Below are 19,688 nucleotides of genomic sequence, written 5' to 3'. Positions count from 1 at the left end.
ACTTTGTACGGTGCAAACTGTTTGAGATATCTGAACAAAAACTGAACTTCTTTGACAAATTTCTTTAAAGGCAAGGGTACAAAATTTCTACAAAATTCACCCACATTGAGTAGTTTGATGCAGATGGACAGACAGACAGAGACATGGCTATTGCAGTAGGTGCTCCTCAGATTACACGTGAATGCATCTCAAAGGGTAAAGGAAATGCTTAAAAGGCAAACCCAAGCGAATGAAAATAAATCCGTAAAGCAGAAATCATATCCCTTTTTAGAAGTCAAAAACCAGAAAATCATAACGAAAAAGCACTTGGATGACCTGAAGAGCAAGGAACGAGCCAAAGAACACAAGTACAAGCACCACGTTGGCACACTGATGTGGTGCAAGACCTCTCGCGTTTGGTACATTTTTTGTTAAATTTTGTGCCATTGCCATTACTTGGTGGTATCTGTGGCTAAATTTGAGATTTCATACCCTTGGAATCCGATTTCTATATTAGGTTTTCTCTTTCTGACTTCTGTTAAAACTTAATAATCCCATAGCGTCATTTTGGATTGCTATGGGTGCCTCTGTTTTGTGGTAGGAACGTTGGCCATCTTTCTCATCTCAGTGTTAGGTCTGTCTTCTCGTTCAGCGGTTCTGATTGTTGTCTGCCGGTTTCTGGCTTGGTGAAAGAATGAGTTAGTCTTTATCTTCTCGACCCCTGCTTGTATTCCCCCAGTCCCCCCCCCCCCCCCGTCCCCCCCCAACATCCTGGTCCGTCCTTTTGAAGCGTTTTATCACTGTTTTCTCTCGATGAGTCCGTACAAAGCAGATCGGTGGTGGGCCCACAGCTCTGGTGTCAGGGGGGACCTGCCCCTTTTGGTTCAACACAGAAGGCACCAACACAAATCAATACGAAAGAAAATCATAAAACTGATAAACGAGACAGTATTCACTAAACATATACAAAACATAATTAATAACAAAATGTACATACTGATACTTAGGAGATAACAAAGACTAAATAAAAAATAAAATTACCTGGAGATGTGTAACCTTAAATTGAGTTCAATGGGGAGACACAAGGCTTGTGTAGGGCAAATTTCACTCAAGCATTCGGAATTTTACTGCTCATAGGTTGAGCTATAAACACATGGAATAAGTCACCAAGCAGTGTGGTGTTCAGTAGGACTGTAGGGACCTTCAAAACTCGACTTGATGTTATTTTGCAGCAATTAACTGGACAGGACTAGCGGACTTTGCTGGGCTGAATGGCCTGCTCTCGTCCAGATTGCTCTAATGTACAGTTGTGGCCAAACGTTTTGAGGATGACCCAAATGTTGGTTTTCACCAAGTTTGCTGCTTCAGTGTTTTTAGATCTTTTTGTTAGATGTTTCTACGGAGTACTGAAGTAGTTCAGAAGTTTCGAAGGCTTTGATTGACAATGACCTGAAGTTTATGTGTAGTGTCCATATTTGCAGTGTTGGCCCTTCTTTCTTTGTCAAGACCTCTGCAGTTCACCCTGGCAGGTTGGCAATCAACTTCTGGACCAAATCCTGACTGATGGCAGCAGCCCATTCTTGCAGAATCAATGCTTGGAGTTTGTCAGAATTGGTGGGTTTTTGTTGGTCCACCCGCCTTTCAATGGCATTAAGGTCTGAGAAGTTTCCTGGCCATGGACCCCAAATTTTGATGTTTTGTTCCCCAAGCCACTTAGTTCTCATTTTTGCCTTATGGCCTGGTGCTCCATCATGTTGGTCACCAAACTGTTCTCCGATGGTTGGGAGAAGTTGCTCTCAGAGGAGGTTTTGGTCCCATTCTTTATTCATGGCTGTGTTCTGAGCCCTGCACTGCCTTGGCTGACATGAATGGTCTCAGGATACTTTACTGTTGGCCTGGCACAGGACTGATGGTAGCACCGCTCCCCTTTTTTCCGGATTTCCTTAAAATGTCAGAAAGGGGATTCATCAGAGAAAATGACTTTTCCCCAATCCCAGAAGATCTGTCTGTCCCTGATGGCTTCTTTGCTGCCCTTCTTGACACCCACCAGGCCATCCTCAGTCTTCGCCTCACTCAAAAGTGCCTGCTGCCATTCCTGAGCAAGCTCTGCACTGGCGGTGCCCGCAGCTGAATCAGCTTTAGGAGACGCTCCTGCCACTTGCTGGACCTTCTTGGGTGCCCTGAAGCCGCCTTCACAACAACCGTGGAAATAGATTTTTTGGTATTAAGTTAATTTTCATGGCAAAGACAGACTTAATTTCAATTCATCTGATCACTCTTCATAACATTCTGGAGTATATCATAAAAATTGAGGCAGCAAACTTTGTGAAAATGTAATATTTGTGTCAATCTCAACTTTTGGCCACGACTGTACTCCTGCTAGGATTTCCCACGCCATATTGGTCTAGCAGAAAATTTCCTTATGTAATTCTCACTTTAAGTTCCTATCAAATCCTGGAGGACTTAGCTTGAGTACGAGATCCTTGGGGTCACAACCGGAGTCTGACCTTGGGGTGGTGTCATCTGGTGGGCACCTTACTGCCAGGTGACCCATGTGGCCCGGTCACGCTCGGCTCGTACATCCCATGTGGAACTGCCATGTGGGCACACCACCCAGAAAATCAAAGAATGAAGGTCGAGTGCAGTACCAGTCAGTTGACGGGCATGAGTAGACCTTGAATGGTGGATTCTTTCATATTGCTGACACTTGGGAGTGAGCCTTGGAATGGTCAGCGTTACAATCCAAAAAAAGACAATTCTGGATATAAAGACATGTCTGTCACACCGTGGCTGACGGAAGGACGCAGCTGAAAAAAAGAAAATGTAGCAGAATTATTTTGCTGCTCCTTCATTTCTGAAGTCGTGTTTTTTTTTTTTTTTTTTTTTCTCTCCCCTTTACATGATTTGTACATCGAGATGCAAAGTGTGAAATGTTTTTAGCTAATGACTTTACAACAAGGGGGAGTTCTGCACCTGCTGATGGCTGAAATATGATTATAAATGAGGTTGATTTTCTTTTTGACTACCTCATTTTTTCTCTCCACAGGCTCTCATTACTTTCCTTTGCCGATATGCGTCACCCTTCAGTATGCATGGGCTTATGAATGTATGTAATTGAAAAAAATGTAAACCATAAGTCTTGATGCGACTCTTTAATATTTTTTGGGGATAAAGTGCTTTTAAGTGCACCAGATGCAAATGTACCCTTTTAGATACTGTATGAAAAATGGCTGTCGGAATGGATTGACTTTCATATCCGTGCCATATAGCGCTGGGCGTATCAGCCTGCCTGCCTGTTTGTCTGTCTGCCCATCTCACCGTCTGTCCCTCTGTCTGCCCATCTGCTTGTCTGTCCGTCTCTCAGACTGACAGGCAGGCAGCCAGCCAATCTGCCCATCTCGCCATCTGCTCATCTGCCTGTCTACTTGCCTGTCTGTCCGTCTCTCTGGCCATCTGCCCATCTGCTTGCCTGTCTGTCTGTCTGTCTGTTCGTTTGTCAACCCATCTCACCGTCTGTCTCTCTGGCCATCTGCCTGCTCGTTTGCATGCCTGCTTGTCTATCCATCTGTATGCCTGTCTGTCTGCCCATCTCGCCATCTGCTTGCCCGTCTACTTGCCTGTCTGTCCGTCTCTCTGGCCATCTGCCTGCTCGTTTGCATGCCTGCTTGTCTATCCATCTGTATGCCTGCCTGCCTGCCTGTCTGCCCATCTCACCATCTGCCTGCCCGTCTACTTGCCTGTCTGCCCGTCTCTCTGGCCATCTGCTTGCCTGTCCGTTTGTCAACCCATCTCACCATCTGCCTGCCTGTCTGTCTGTCTCTCTGGCCATCTGCCTGCTCGTTTGCATGCCTGCTTGTCTGTCTGTCTGCCCATCTCACCATCTGCCTGCCTGTCTGCCCGTCTCTCTGGCTGTCTGCCCATCTGCCTGCCTGTCTCTGTCTGTGTCTCTGGCAGTCTGCCTGTCTGCCCATCTCACCATCTGCTCATCTGCTTGCCTGTCTCTGTCTGTCTGTCTGTTCATTTGTCAACCCATCTCACCTTCTGCCCGCCTGTCTGTTTCTCTGGCCATCTACCCATCTGCCTGTCCATTTGCATGCCTGCTTGTCTATTCTTCTGTATTCCCCACCTGCTTGTCTGCCTATCTCACCATTTGTCTCTCTGGCCATCTGCCTGTCCTCCTCTCCATCTGTCTGCCCATCTGCCTGCCTTGCCCGTCTGTCTGTCCGTCCTCCATTTTAATGCATTTCGTATTGCTCTACTGTATGCATCTATATTTATGCCTGCAGCACTACGCCTTTATAGTGCCTCACTGGGACTGCCCTACTTAAATTTGGGCAAGTCAGCCATTGTAATTCATGTGTTTGTTTGAGAGAGTGGATGATGTTCTTTGTTATATTTCTTGAGCAAGGTGAACTTAGTTCTTCACGCAGAGAACTTCAGACACCTGCAATAAACAAACAAGTGGTGTGGTGGACAGGAGGACTTTTGGGACCTTCAGAACTCCACTTGATGCAATTTTGGAAGAATTAAGTGGATAGGACTGGCAGGCTTTGGTGGGCTGCACTCTTCCAGTTTGTTCTAATGTACTCCCATACCAGATTGATCTATGAGAAACATTCCTTATGTAATTCTCACGATAGATCCTTTTAAATCGGAGAGAACTTTGCTTGACACTGGAATCCCATGGTCACTTCTGGAGCCTGACCTTGGGGAGGTGTCATCTGGTGAGCACCTTATGGCTTGGTGACCCCTGTGGCCTGGTCAGGCTCAGTTCGTAAAGCCATGTGAAGCCGCCATGTGGGCACACCACCCAAAAAGCAAAGAATGAAGGTCGGGGGCAGTACCAGTCAGTTGAGGGGCACGAGTGGTTCATGAACATTAGATTCCTTCATATTGCTGAGACTTGGGAAATAGGCATAGAAACTCTAGTGTTACTACCCAAAAGACACTTCAGCGTAAATACACGTCTTGCCCCACCATGGCTGACAGGAGGATTCATGATGAATTTTTAGAAGAATTAAGTGGATGGGACTGGTGAGCTTTGTAGGGCCGAATGGCCTGTGCTCGTCCAGATTGTTCTAATTTTAACCGTTATGGAACAAGACTGATATCTGCTCATGATGTGTGTTGTAGCTTTCAGGACGCCATTTTGTGACAGTGTTGCCACAAGGAGTCCGGCTAATTGACGTCACTTTCACAACTCTTTAAAGGCCACGATCCACGCGGTATCCAAGTTAGTCGACGCAGAACTACAAAAGACTTCTCAGTACTTTACTGCGAGAACTACAGTTTTTTTTTTTTTTTTTAATCTACCGTATTTACTCGCGTAGATAAGTCGGGACTTGATTTTTGGATTGTAACGCGTCCTTCCGTCAGCCACGGTGTGACAGACGAGACATGTTTTTATATCCAGAATCGTCTTTTTGGATTGTAACACTGACCATTCCAAGCCTCGCTCCCAAGTGTCAGCAATATGAAGGAATCCATCGTTCAAGGTCCACTCATGCCCGTCAACTGACTGGTACTGCACTCAACCTTCATTCTTTGCTTTTCTGGGTGGTGTGCCGACATGGCAGCTCCACATGGGATGTACGAACTGAACGTGACCAGGCCACAGGGGTCACCTGGCTGTAAGGTGCCCACCAGATGACACCACTCCAAGGTCAGGCTCCAGAATTGACCCCAAAGATCTCGTACTCAAGCAAAGTCCTCCAGGATTTAATAGGAACTTGCATGAGAATTACCGTATATACTCGTGGATAAGTCGGGACTTTATACAATAACGGAAATTATATGGTAAAATAATGTTGGTCGTATAATTCGAATGCATAAAACTCATGTTAATTGTCCAACAGATTATGATATGCTAACGCTCACCTTAGAGAGTCACCACGGAGCACACGGCCTTTTATTTCTATGTATTGTGTCAACGTGACCACACAGTAATACCCGAAATATTCCGAAGTGACGTTTGCACTGTTTTTGTGTTTTTTTTTTTTTTTTGTATCTCACACCCTCATACACCTTCATAGTAAGAGCATCCCTTATCTACGATGAGAAGAAAATATGAAGCTGGTTTTAAATTAAGTCATTGAAGTGGTGAAAGAAATCGGTAACTGTGCAGCTGCGACAAACTTCGATGCGTCTGAAAAACTGACGTTAGATTGGAGGAGGCAAGAAGATGGAAAAAATAAAAATGAAGTGTCGCATTTTTGAACTGGTGTATAAGTCGGGTCTGATATTTACCGTATAATTTCTGGTATTTTATAATGTCGGTGGTTTAAGTCGAATGCGGAAAACTCGCGCTATTGGTCCAAGAGATCATATGCTAACGCCAGCCTGAGAGAGGAACCACGGAGCACACGGCCTTTTATTTTTCTATGTATTGTGCCCACATGGTAATACCCGAACTATTCCAAAGTGACGTTTGCACTGTTTTGTTTTTTGTATCTCACACCCTCATACTCTTATCGTAACAGCATCTCTTATTTACGATGGAGTGTTCAATCAGAAGGAAATATGAAGCTGGTTTTAAATTTAAGTCGTTGAAGTGGCGAACAAAATTGGTAACTACGCTGCTGCAACAAAATTCGATGTGTCTGAGAAACTGGACCAAAACTGAAACTGATACTTTATTAATCCCAAGGGGAAATTCACATACTCCAGAAGCAGCATACTGATAAAGAACAATATTAGTAAAAAAGTATAAAGTGTCCAGGGAACTAGTCCACATAAAAGAAAATGGTAGGAGTTGACAGTGAAATAGAGGAAAAAAGGTAAAAAGAGTCCTACACGGACAGCATTAAGTGTCATATTTTTGAACGGGCGTAGAAGTCGGACTCTGATTTTATGATCGATTTTTTTCGGGTTTTAAGACCCGTGTGTGTATATGGTACCTCCATTAATGTATGACGATGACTTGATGGTGGCAATGTACTTCATAGTCTAATGTAACTCGCCCCATTTGTGATGTAAAATGAGAGGTGAAACCTCTGGTGATACCCACCTTTTATTTTACCCACGAGTCCCCCTTCCAATAACCCCAACCAGACCGACTTGTTGTCCCCCCCCCCGCTTCATGTTGAAAAGTGAATCCATCAGTGCCACTGCCACGGTCCCCTTCATCCTGATATTCCCGAGTGTTCATTTATTACAGAGGAGCCCACGGATTGAGTCGTAGGACAATAACGGCCCCCCGTTTTTGATGTATGTGGAGAGGTGTGTGTGCTCAGGAAGTGAAAGTGACAGAAAATGGCTGCGCCTGCCTTTTGAGCTCCCATTCAGCCTATCGGAAATGACAGATGTGCTTTTAGGCAGGGGAGGCTCTAATGTTTTCCTGTTTAGCAGTTGACAGTTTGTTCTCGAGATAACGCACGCTTAACGGGACCAGAACAAACATGATTATTAAGGCCTTGTGGCATCTTTCATCTCACAAATTGAATTCTTTTTATGGAGGAAGCCGCTTTTACAATTCGGCACTGAAGGTGAACAAAAATTAGCATGTAAAGTGATTTTTATGTATTCAGCCCTGTAGCCTCCATGTTTACATTTAAGAAAGGAATCTCATTACGGATCTTGTGAAGGGGCTATTTTCAGCTTCCCGTTTTGTCACTTGCACTATAAATAGGGAAAGGGAAAGAGAAAAAGACAGACGGCAGGCAGAATGATCAATGTGATTCATTTTGTTTCAGAGTAACGGATATGAGCAACATCAAAAGAAGACTGTATCTGTCAACCGTGCACAAGGAACTCTCCACTACCGCACTGCACGCGAAAATCCCACTGGCCAGAGTCAAGAGGAAAATTGTACGTATTCAGCTTGTTTTGCCCAAATATTACTTGCCCAGATGTTTCTAAATTCTCAATATGTGCTCATTTTCTGCGTTCACTTTCGCGTAGTCTTTGTTTTCCTGCCTACCATTCATGCCATAGGACTGCGAAGCGTCAAGTTGCTGGTTTATGTCGGCTGCTAGTATAAGGTGTGATCTGAGAGAGTCATCTGGCATTTATAAGCTGCTTGTGCTAGAAACCAAATGTTGTTTTTTTTCTTCCATTTTATAACTTGCTTTGTCGGTGTTGTAACATGGAGTCAAGAATATGTGCTATGAACATGAGAGTCCCGAAACACCACAGTCTGAAGAATGCCTACTAGAAGGGGATATACCATCAAACCCTGGCTTCGTATTAGAGAAAAACACAGGATCTTAATACAATAAAGATTTATTCATCAAAAGTGCTCTTCAACAACGATGAAGCTCTGTGGAGCACAAAAGGCAAAAGGATGGGCTTAAAAATAAGAGAGTTAATTTATTAATAATCCAAGGGGAAATTCACAAGATGGCAATTCAATGCAGACAAAGTCCCAATAGAGCGGAGCTGGTTGGGGAGTTGTCTGTCTCACACACACGCTAATCTTATATTTTAGAACTGTCCCACTGTGGAGACCAACCTCGACAGACAGGCAGACATCGATGGTTTAATCACCACAACGTGTTTATTCATATTTACACTATATACAATGTGCCGAACACAACCCAGTGCCACCGCACCACACACCCTCGGCCCGAGCCTCTCAATGTCCAGCCTTCCTTCACCACCTCCACTCCTGTCCTCTGAGCTTCGTCCTTTTCCACCTGACTCCAGCTGACTACTGATGAGCTTCCTGCGGCACTTCCTGGTATGGCGGAAGTGCTGCACGAGCACCCGGAAGCCCTCCGCGGGTGTCCCTGGTTTTCCTTCCTCCTCACCCGGGTTATAGGGTTGAGCTTCCATGCTCTGTTCCCGAGGTCACCATATCAACCAGGGTGGCTGCCCTCTTGTGTTTTGGAGGAGGCATAGTCCCTCTCCTGGTCCTTCCAGGTGTCCCGGCTGGGTACCGCCCCCCAGCCGCCCACCACGCCTGCATTTGCCCTTCTTACTCAGTGGGGTTTGACGGTGATATCCTCCTCTAGTGGGCCTTTTTGGAACTGTTTGGGACTTATGTGCTTTGATTATCCCAGTTCATAGCATTAGTATATGTCTGCTATACGAAAACACTTTTTCTGGTAGCCTGACTTGTATTAGATAAATGGACAGATGTGAAAGGCACTTTATAATAGATATTTTAGCATAGTTGCCAGCACTAGATAGTTCAGCATAGTTAGCAGGATTAGATACAGATATTTTAGCATATTTGGCAGGATTAGACAGCTATTTTAGCGTAGTTGGCGGGATTAGATAGATTAGCGTAATTTGCAGGACTAGATATAGATATTTTAGCGTTTTTTTACATAGATACATAGATATTTTAGCAGGATTAGATACAGATATTTTAACATAGTTGGCAAGATTAGATAGATATTTTAGCGTATTTGACAGGATTAGATAGTGTAGTTTGCAGGACTAGATAGACATATGTAGATATTTTAACATAGTTGGCAGGATTAGATAGTTTAGCGTAGTTGGCAGGACTAGATAGACAGATATTTTAACATAGTTGACAAGATTAGATAGATATTTTAGCGGATTTGACAGGATTAGATGGATAGTTAAGCGTAGTTTGCAGGACTAGATAGACAGATACATTAGATAGATCAAACAAATGAATGAAAGAACGAGCAAACAAACTTTATTTGCCCCCAATGAATGTTCAAAAAACATGCTCTGCTTGCCTGACCTCAATCCAATAGAATACCACTGGGTGGGACATTGTTTCGGTCCATCCGACGCCTCAGCCTATCCAGGAGACCAGTGATGCCCTGGTCAGATTTGGGAGGAGATCCCCCAGGACACCATCCGTCGTCTCATTAGGACATGGTCAGCTATGCATACAAGCACTGTGGGGGGGGGCATACAAACTACAGAGTACGATTTGGAGTTGCTGCAATGAAATTTCGGCACAATGGACTCTCCTGCCTGCCTGCCTGCCGCATCATTTTTTCCCTTTGATTTTCGGGGTGTCTTTGAAGTCTGCCCTCTGTAGGTTGATCATTTTCATTTCCACCAAACGATGTGGCTGCCATCCTTTCGTTCCTCACACATCACCATATCGGTCCATAGCAGTAGAGATGACTAGCAGGATTTTTTTTCCCCCCATTGAGATCTGATGCATTTTCAAAGTGTTCCTTTAATTTTTTTGAGCGTTTTTTTTTTTTTTTTTTTTTTTCTTGTGTTGCCCAAAATCACACCAGGAATGCCTCAGTGGGCTTTTACAGGCGCTTTGATAGCCCCCCAGCCTAAAACCCCTAAACAAATGTTAAAAACTCCAACAAAAAAAAAAAATAAAACCATTAAATTTACAGAATTTCCAGATTGGCAGACAGACCTGGGCAAGGCAGCTAAAACCGTTGGGGTTCCAGTCACCTGTGCCTTACTGAACACAAACAGAATAAATAAAAATATCCCAATTACAGGATAAACAAATGACACCCAGTTTGAAAATGGCAGACCTTGAGATCAGCATTGAGTTCAGCGCTGCAACACTGGCAGGAGTGGCACGGTGGCATGGAGGTTAGTACTACTGCCTCATGAATGCCAGGTCTGGCCCACAGGTGTCAAACTCCGACCCTGGTGGGCCTCAGTTGGCGGCAGCTACTTTCTTAATGTCTGGTGCCCCTAAAGCCATCTTTCCTTTTCCTCACGTCGCCGTTGCTTCTTCCTCACTTCCAACCCTCTCCCGTCTCCACTATTTGTTTTCCTCCCAAACGTGAGCGCCATGCGTATTTCACAGTCTCGAACGGCTCTTGTCCGCCCTTTAACGTGCCTTCCCTCCTCATCTGATCTCGACTTTAATAGCGGTGTATGTAGCGTATCGCTGCATGACGGGGGCCCTCTGGGGAGCCTCATGTTTTCCATTTTTAAAGAAAGTCATTAAACCGACCTTTCCAAAGTTGGATGCGATCCAGCGTCGGGTCGCCGTTCTCTTCTTGTACTCGAGTGTTGTTGGTGTTTGTGCTGAAAACCCACTTTCTCTCCCTCGCTGCGTAGCATTTTGGCTTTTAACAGACTCAGCATGTCTTGATTGCTCACAACATTATCCCGACTCGAGGGTATTGCTCGAACGTTGGAGCTGAACGCCTTCTAAAGCATCCGTCTTATGAGAGAGAGTCCCACTGAGGAGCTGATGGCCTGGCACTTTGAGGAGCTAAATGGATTATATGCATCCAGCATATGGTGGTTAATCAGCTTCATACTGCATGCTGTACCAGTGCCCACAGAGCACACAGACTGTTTGTGTTTCGACTGACGTTTGGGGGGGAATGTGGGCAAAGCTCAATATGCCATGTGGCGATGGAGAGTGGGATGGGTTGATTTGTAGTGGGATGTCATACCCATGTTCAGAAGTCATCAGCGCCGGGTACTTGTGCTGGCTGGACTGGGCACATACAGCAAGATCCAACTCGCCAGCCCGGGTGGGCGCTGCCCTACTTGTGCCCTCCGATTTATTCATCGGAAGTGGCAGGAGGACTTTGTAGCAATCTGAAAAAAGTGGTCAGTCTGTCTGGATCAGCCAATAAGGCTTTGAAGTAGGCAAGAAAAAAAGAAAACCCGCAAACAAAGAAAACGGCGCAAGAAGCCAACCTGGATTTAAAGAGTACCTCTCTGTTAGCGTCTTTTTTTTTTTTTTTTTTTATAGTTACTAGGGGGCTTCGCGTGTCTGCCACTTCATGTCTCTGCCGCTCATGTGTATGGATTTCACTTTCACCAAGCAAAAATTTTGATTCTCTTTTTTGGAATTCCATCGTGACAACGCAACGTATAACTGCCCGTGAGTGAATCTCATTTCTTTCTCTCTATATGAACTGTCTGACAGTAGCATTCACACAAATGAGAAATGAATGACTATGTGGGCGGGACTTTTACAAAATCTCTTTGCATAAAGTCTCGTCTCGTAGGGCTGGAAATTTTCTCTCACGGGATTTCACTTTCACCAAACAGATCTTTTCATTCTCGCGGATAGGCCTCTTCATTGGAAAGAAACACGACTTTTCCCTGATGGCAACATGAATTACATGATCTGAACAATATCTACATCTGTCATATCACCTATGTCCATAATCACTTTTCCCTTTTCGTCAATATCGCATTAAATTTTGATTCAGTGTTTAGAATTCCATTGTGACAACACAACGTATAACTGCCCGTGAGTGAATCTCGTTTCTTTCTCTGTACACGACTGTCTGACAGTAGCATTCACACAAATGAGAAATGATTGAGCCGTGGGCGTGGCTGTAAATGTTTTAGATGTGGGCGGGGCTTTACCAAATCTCTTCACATAAAGTCTCGTCTCGTGGGGCTGGAAAGTTTTTCTCTCGCGGGATTTCACTTTCACCAAACAACCAATCTTTTAATTCTCACGGATATGCGTCTTCATTGGGTGGAAACACAACTTTTCCCTGATGCCCACACGAATTAGATGATCTACAAGTCTCAGACTTAAAGTTTAAATCTGAACAATATATTCGATCTCTTTTCGCTGTTCCGATATTTCACCGAGTAATTTCCGTTTGTTTGCACTGCAAGTCTCTGGCTTAAAGTTTAAAGCGAAACAATATCTACATCTGTCATATCACCTATGTCCATATATTCAATCTCTTTTTCGCTTTTACCTTTTCGTCAATATCGCATTAAATTTTGATTCCGTGTTTGGAATTCCATCGTGACAACACAACATATAACTGCCTGTGAGAGAATCTCGTTTCTTTCTCTCTACATGAACTGTGTCTGACAGTAGCATTCACACAAATGAGAAATGACTGACCCGTGGGTGTGGCTGTAAATGTGTTAGATGTGGGCGGGGCTTTACCAAATCTCTTTGCATAAAGTCTTGTCTCGCGGGGCTGGAAATTTTCTATCGCGGGATTTCACTTTCACCAATCTCTTAATTCTCACGGATACGCCTCTTCATTGGGAAGAAACACGACTTTTCCCTGATGGCAACACGAATTAAACGATCTACAGGGTGGTTCATATCGAATTATGCTCCGCTTGCTTTTGAGCCCCTGGAATGAAGGGATTGTGTTTAAAAAAAATGCTTTAGTTGCCTCACATTTTTATGCAATCGTTCACCCCACTGAATTAAAGCTGAAAGTCTGCACTTCAACTGCATCGGAGTTGTTTCATTTGAAATTCATTGTGGTAATGTACAGAACTAAAATGAGAAAAAAGTTGTCTCTGTCCAAATATTTATGGACCTAACTTTACGCGATGGTCTGAACACACTCCAGCATAACTTAAGAGAAAGAAAATGAATGAATTGACAAATGAAAGAGCCAAGTCAGTAACTAAGTCGTTGTGACCAACTGACAGATGGATGGATGGATGGACTTGTTGACTTTTCTCTGTCTCCCTTTTTACAGAAGCTCCTTAAATACACACGCACTATGAACACAGTCCCAGTGAAGTGTCACACAGACGTATTGCTGTTGGTATGAAGGACCTCCCAGTTGCATTTCTTGACACACTTCGTTGGCCGGAAGTCCTCAGTATTGGGGTGTCACCCAGAGGATGTTCATATTTCTCCCGTTTTATGCATTGTTTTATTTTTATCCGCCATGCCGTTATATAACAGAGACCCTGAACACAGTCGTGGTTTTCTCACTCGGTGTTGGCGCACAGAGCTTCAGATCACAGTTGTGCTCATATTAATTTAACACTAAACTCTGAGCTTCTTTAAGGCTGGGCTGATGCGTGCCATCAAACTGGCCCACCACTGCGCCGCTGTGACTTGCTGCTTCGCTGGCAAACACCAATAAGCCCATGAAGGAGCTTACCTGAGGCGTCTTGTTTTTCCTGCTTAATGGCGCACGTTGCGGAGTTCCCCTTTTCAGTGCTGGCCTGAGACCTCTCTTCAAGCTTTATTTAATGGAGTATAATTAGAAATTCAAACCTATAATGAGTTTAGATGAAAATGGGCATTTCCCAGAGCAGCACATGATTACATGCACTAACAAAATTAAGGTAGATTTACGACACCCCGACGTTCACTTTGAGACTGCAGCTGCACTCTGCTTTGATACTTTTGCTTCCTCCATCAAAACTGGCAAAGAGTGGCGTCTTTTATAATCCAGCTGTCCATACGTTCATCCATTCTGCACGTCTCCAGGTCTGGCTAGCCAGCAGCGGTGTTGAAGGTGATGCCTTGAGGAATGTTCGCTCTTGGCTTGGTGTGATATTTTTTTTTTTTACACACCTTGTGGGGTTTAAATGTCATTGTCATGTCTCCGTCAAGGATGACTCTGAAGTGCTGCTTTTGTTCATTCTAGATCCATTTGTTATGTTACTTTTGAGTTTGCCTGTGTATATAAACTGTCATTCTTACCTTCCATGAGTCTTCTGGGTGGATCCCAAAGAGGCGGGGCCACCTGCCAATCACCACCAGGCACCGCCCTTGGCCCAAAGTTCTGAAGGGTCTCCCGCAGTTCCATGCGGCTCATTGTGTATGCACTTTGGAGTGGCAAGTTGTTGTGTTTTTGGAAATTATGAATATTCATATGTTGGAATTTTTCTAGATTTTTCCAACCATCCACTCTGCATTTTGACCTTGCTATTGGAATCTGTATTGGAACGTATTAGATTTGGGTAGCTTTCTTGTTAAAGGCAATTCCAATTTTGCCTTTGTGAACCATGGTCCTTCATTGTTGTTGATGAGCATTTTGCGAGAATAAACTTTTATTGTTGTGTAAAGAGTCGGTGCTTGCCCTTATTCCTAGCCGGGGTTTGACGGTGATATCCCCCTCTAGCTTCATTTTATTATTGATGAGAATTTTGTGAGAATAAACTTTATTGTTGTGTAAAGAGTCGGTGCTTGCCCTTATTCCTAGCCAGGGTTTGATGGTGATATCCCCCTCTAGTGAGAATTATCGGAAATGGCCGTGCTTGGGACGTCCAGTCCATGATAGTGAGATCTGAAATTCTTACGTGAAATTCTATTTGAACAGGAGAAGGCTCAGTGGTTTTATCGTTTCCTACTGTGCCCCTAAAAAAAATTATTTTTACAACTCATGTTATTGAAGAGAACGAGTTTTTCTCAATAAACCATCAAGGCCAGTACATTTCCATTGTGACCGAGGCTTAACTTGAACTCCAACATGAAACATAATTAGCTCTGCAGAACTTTACTGCTTTGTGCTTTATGATGGGTCATTTAAATGCCGGCGGGTGCAATGAAAAACTGTTAACATCAATTTACACTTTTTTCTTTGCAGTAAAGTGAAGGTGGGAAGTCACTTTAAAGAAGTTGCGAAAAGATGTCGGCCGCTGTTTTTGGGAAATTGTCAAGTTAACCTGAGTAAGCAACTGACGTGTCCAACTTTTTTCTTTGCATTCTCGTTCCAGTGGTGTAATCTTTGCATCGACCTTCTGTCCTTCACCAACGAGATTTTTAAAGGAGCCGTCTTCCTGTCTTTGGACGGAATCACTGTCACAGCAAGCTGTAAACTCCGCAAAGTGTTTACCATGAAGTTCCAGCCTGAAGACACCACCGAGGACAACGGTGAGTCTTGTGTTGTCACTCGAACGAGGCGGTTTGCTGCTGAAAAATGCACAGTTGTAGTGTTTAAGCCATTTGAAGTCATTTATTGTTCATTTTATTTTTTTTAAATGCGAGGTTATGTGCTGGTGTTTTGTCATAATGGAGTCCTAGGGTGACCCTTCTCCCCTTTATCTGCTTTAGTATGTAGACTTTAACAGAAGGCCCCGAATCCTATCTTCTTAGCACGCTGTCAGGGTGGACTGATATTATAATTAAGTACATGAAAGAACATTTGAACAATCTGGACGAGAACAGGCCATTCAGCCCAACACAGATCACCAGTCCCAGCTACTTGATGTTACTTTATAAAGAATTAAGTCGAGGCTTGAAAGTCCCTAAAGTCCTGCTATCCACCACACTGCTTGGTCACTGATTCCAGGTGTCTGTGGTTCTTTGTGTAAAGAACACCTTCCTAATGTTTGTATGAAATTTACTCTTCACAAGTTTGTGTGTGTTCCCTGTGTTCTTGGTAAACTCATTTTCAAGTCACCGTTTTGATCCACTGGACTAACTCCCTTCGTAATTTTAAACACTTCAGTCAGATCTCCTCTTCTCCTTTTATAGGCTCCACTCTTTTCATCTTTCCTAATAACTCATCCCCTGTCACCCTGAATCCGCCTTGTCGCTCTTCTCTGGACCTTTTCTAGTGCTGCTATGTCCTTTTTGTAGCCTGGAGACCAAAACTGCACCCTGGACTGCAGATGAGGCCTCACCAGTTTGTTATAAAGCCTGAGCAGAACCTCTTGTGACTTGTACTCCACTTATCAAGGCGCTATATAACCTAACATTCTGTTAGCCTTCTTGTTGGCTTCTGAACACTGTTGGGAAGTCGATAGCTTAGAGTCCACTGCGACTCCTAAATCCTTCTCATAAGATGGACTATCGATTTTCAGACCTCCCAATGTGTATTCAAACCTCACATGTTTGTTTCCTACGTGTAATACTTTACTAACATTAAATTTCATCTGCCACAAATCTGCCCACGTCTGTCACCTGTCCAGATCCCTCTGTGATGATACAACAGATTCGAGATTATCTAGCAATCATCCATCTTGGTGTTATCTGAAAGCTTAACCAGCTTGTTGTTTCTGTTCCTATCCACATTGTCTGTCTGTCTAATCCTGCCAACTACGCTATCTATCTAATCCTGCCAACGACACTAAAGTCTGTCTATCTGGCCTTATGCTTTGCAGTGTTTTGTTCAAACCCTTCTGTTTTATTAGCATGCTCTTCACCCATTGGGACCACCTCCCTCACCAGCCCCCCCACCTACTCTTTGGACCATTCTACCTGCCCTTATCATTGTCAGATCTCCAATGCCCAAATTCCATGGTATTTATCCATTCTATTACTCCCAAATCCCCTCCCCTCCCTCTTCGATATGTTCCTAATTCCTCACTCAAGTCTCTGATGGGGACCCCGTCACCCCCACTTTTCAGTGAGTGTTTGTGTCAGGTATTGGGCTGGTTTCTTATGCCGCTATGTGGGGTTTGAGCTGCTCTTGGGCAGGAAAGTTTTTCAGCTTTTCCTAGTGTGGGTCACAGTGGCAGCAGGTCAGTCCAGACATCCCTGTCCCCAGCTACAGATTCCAGCTCTTTCTAGTGTTTAGGGAATTGACAGGCATTCTCATGCCCTCCTAGACATATCACCCTTCCATCATGTTCTGGGTCTACCACAGGGTCTCTGCCCAGAGGGGTTCTTACGACATGCCCAAACCACCTCAACTGGTTCTCCTCATTCTGGTGGAGCAACTACTCTACTCTGAGGATCTCCTGACTATCTCTCTATCATATAGTGCCTTTCATATCTCTCTATCATATAGTGCCTTTCATATCTCTCTATCATATAGTGCCTTTCATATCTGTCTGTCTATCGTTCTAAAAAATCCAACCTCTGTCCGCTTTTCACGAGAGAACTATTTCATAGATTTAGAGCAGGTTTCTTTAATTTACTTGAACATTCTGATTGATTTTTGCGACTTCTCTCATTGCGCGGAGTATCACAGTTCGTTTGCAGCACTGATTTATCCGCGCGAATCTGAGGGAGAGTCTGCAAGCCGAGGGGAAGGGGAGGCAGTACCTCAGGAGCAGAGAGCTAACCGAGGCCCTCCTCACTCACTTGCCAGCCTCTGTTCGTGTTGGTGTACCTGTCGCCACGTGTTGGAGCGCACCTTGCCTCCACTTAGCTAGTGACACCCATTTGTTCAGCAGACATTATAATCTCGAGATTGTTAAGGAGTAACGTTTGATGTTTTTGACGGACAGTGATCAGAGCTACAGTACTTGTGTTTTAGAGGGTACCTGCTGATTGCCAGAGAGATCACGGTCATGTGCTTTTCTTCCCACGCAGGGACGCTCTCCCATCAGAGCTGAACACGCTCCGATACAGTGCCAATGTTTGACATTGGAGCGTACCTACCTTCCACTTGGCCAGAATTACATTTTTTTTCATTTTTAAAGTTTCACTAATATGTGGGCAGAGCCGCGGGGTACAGCTAGTATGTTATAAAACCCAATTTTTACTCGCATGTGGTACAGCAGACACACGGCCAGATTAAGCACAAAAGTTGCACTGCCATGCAAGCAGCATGATGGACTCAAACGGAAACTGTGCCCAGTCTGAGTGTGGGATGCTGTAACTGTGGGATATTTCTATCTGGGAAGTCCGCACACAATTGCGTCCTTGTTTGGAGAGCGGTTTTTTTTTTTTTTTTTTTTTTTTTGTTTAGACTTGCATGTTTGTCTGAGGGGGCCCTGGACGTGGAGAAATAGTATAAAGCCTTAGGGCATTGCCTGGCACACCTCTGAAGCCAATGAACGGGTGGAAGACGTTGCCACCTGTTCCCTGAGAATGCCTTCCACATTTGCGTCACGTTTTCTTACAAATGATGGAGCTCCAAGTGCTTTACAAGATGAAAAAAGGAAAATATTTATTAAAATAAGATTAGGCAATACTAATTAACAAAGAATAAAGTAAGGTCTTTATGGCCAGGAGGACAGAAAAAAAACTAAATTGGAGAAAGAAAACAATCTGCAGGGGGTTCTGAGGCCACGAGACCACCCAGACCCCAGAGACGAATGGCAGAAAATCCCCAAATCTAAGTGCGTGTGTCATACATCATGTCAGACCCCAGTAAACTCCAGGCTGTAGTCACTTCTGAAGGAGCTTTAAATAAGTTCTGTGGGAAGGGTCTGAAGACTTGTGTCGGTGGGATATCTACGCTTTTTATTTTTAGTGAATGTGCAAAAACTCCTAAACTCTTGTTTTTGCGTTGTCATTCTTCAGTATTGAGTGTGTGTTTGCTTGATGAAGGAAAAAATGACTTGCCAGGCAGCAACGTAACAAAATGTGAAAAAACTGATGGGGGTCTGAAAACATTCTGATGAAACTGGACATGCCTTGAAGTGGTCCTAAAGTATCTGCAGACAACCTTCACACACAAAAAAAAGCAAGAACTTGCAAAGATGACACATACTGTAGGTGTCTTAGGGTCAACTCTGGGAATGTCTTTGAGTGGTCCACCCAGAACCTGAACTTGAACCCAACAAAACCTCTCTGGAGTGAATTTCAAAGTAGCCGTCCATTGCTGGTCTCCATCAAAGCTGACAGAGCTTGAGAGGATCTGCAGAGATGAATGGTAAAAAGCCCCTAAATCCAAGTCTGAAGACTTTCTGATGAACACTGGACACGTCTGAGATCTTGAGGTGATCCTAAAGTATCTGGGGGAAGCAGTCAGAATTTGTACACTCCACATAAGCAGCTTGCCCAGTTCTGAGATTGTGGAGTTTTGAGGCCATGGCATCACTAGGACCCCCTTTGTCATGCAGCAGTCTGAAAAGCTCCTGCTGACCACTCCAAATGTTACGGTCCACTGACCTGACTAATTCTAAGTGACACCCAAATCCAAAAGCTCTTCATCTCTTGGCCATTTGTTGTTTTACCATTTCTTCTTCTCCTTCGCCGCCGGCTGGTTCAGCTCCCAGCCCCACGTAATCCCATCCTTCTCAAGTTCGTGAACTTTGAAGCGTTTTTCTTGTGTCTGAGTGACAGATGGGGTTGTTGCTGATGTCAAGTCCTTCATCTCCTGCACTGTCATTGCCGTCATTATTTCTGCTTTTCTGTGTCACCTGTATTATTTCTAAGTCATCTAATATGTGACTGCTGAGGCCATTAATGTGAATTTTAGCCACTCATCGGT

At 44.2% G+C, this 19,688-nt stretch overlaps 1 protein-coding gene across 1 annotated transcript in view; it reads left to right on the top strand.

Moving 5' to 3' along the window:
* Positions 1-19,688, top strand: part of cfap20dc (CFAP20 domain containing) — a 248,480-nt gene that overhangs the window by 37,225 nt on the left and 191,567 nt on the right. The window contains exons 6-7 of the mRNA XM_028824600.2: positions 7,671-7,785; positions 15,295-15,451. Coding sequence (XP_028680433.2) covers positions 7,671-7,785; positions 15,295-15,451 — 272 coding nt within the window. The remainder of the gene's footprint in view (positions 1-7,670; positions 7,786-15,294; positions 15,452-19,688) is intronic.

The sequence above is a fragment of the Erpetoichthys calabaricus genome, chromosome 18 (genome assembly GCF_900747795.2).
Source record: "Erpetoichthys calabaricus chromosome 18, fErpCal1.3, whole genome shotgun sequence".
Lineage (NCBI taxonomy): Eukaryota > Metazoa > Chordata > Cladistia > Polypteriformes > Polypteridae > Erpetoichthys > Erpetoichthys calabaricus.
The sequence above is the reverse complement of the archived record's forward strand: the minus strand, read 5'-3'. Positions and strand labels throughout refer to the sequence as shown.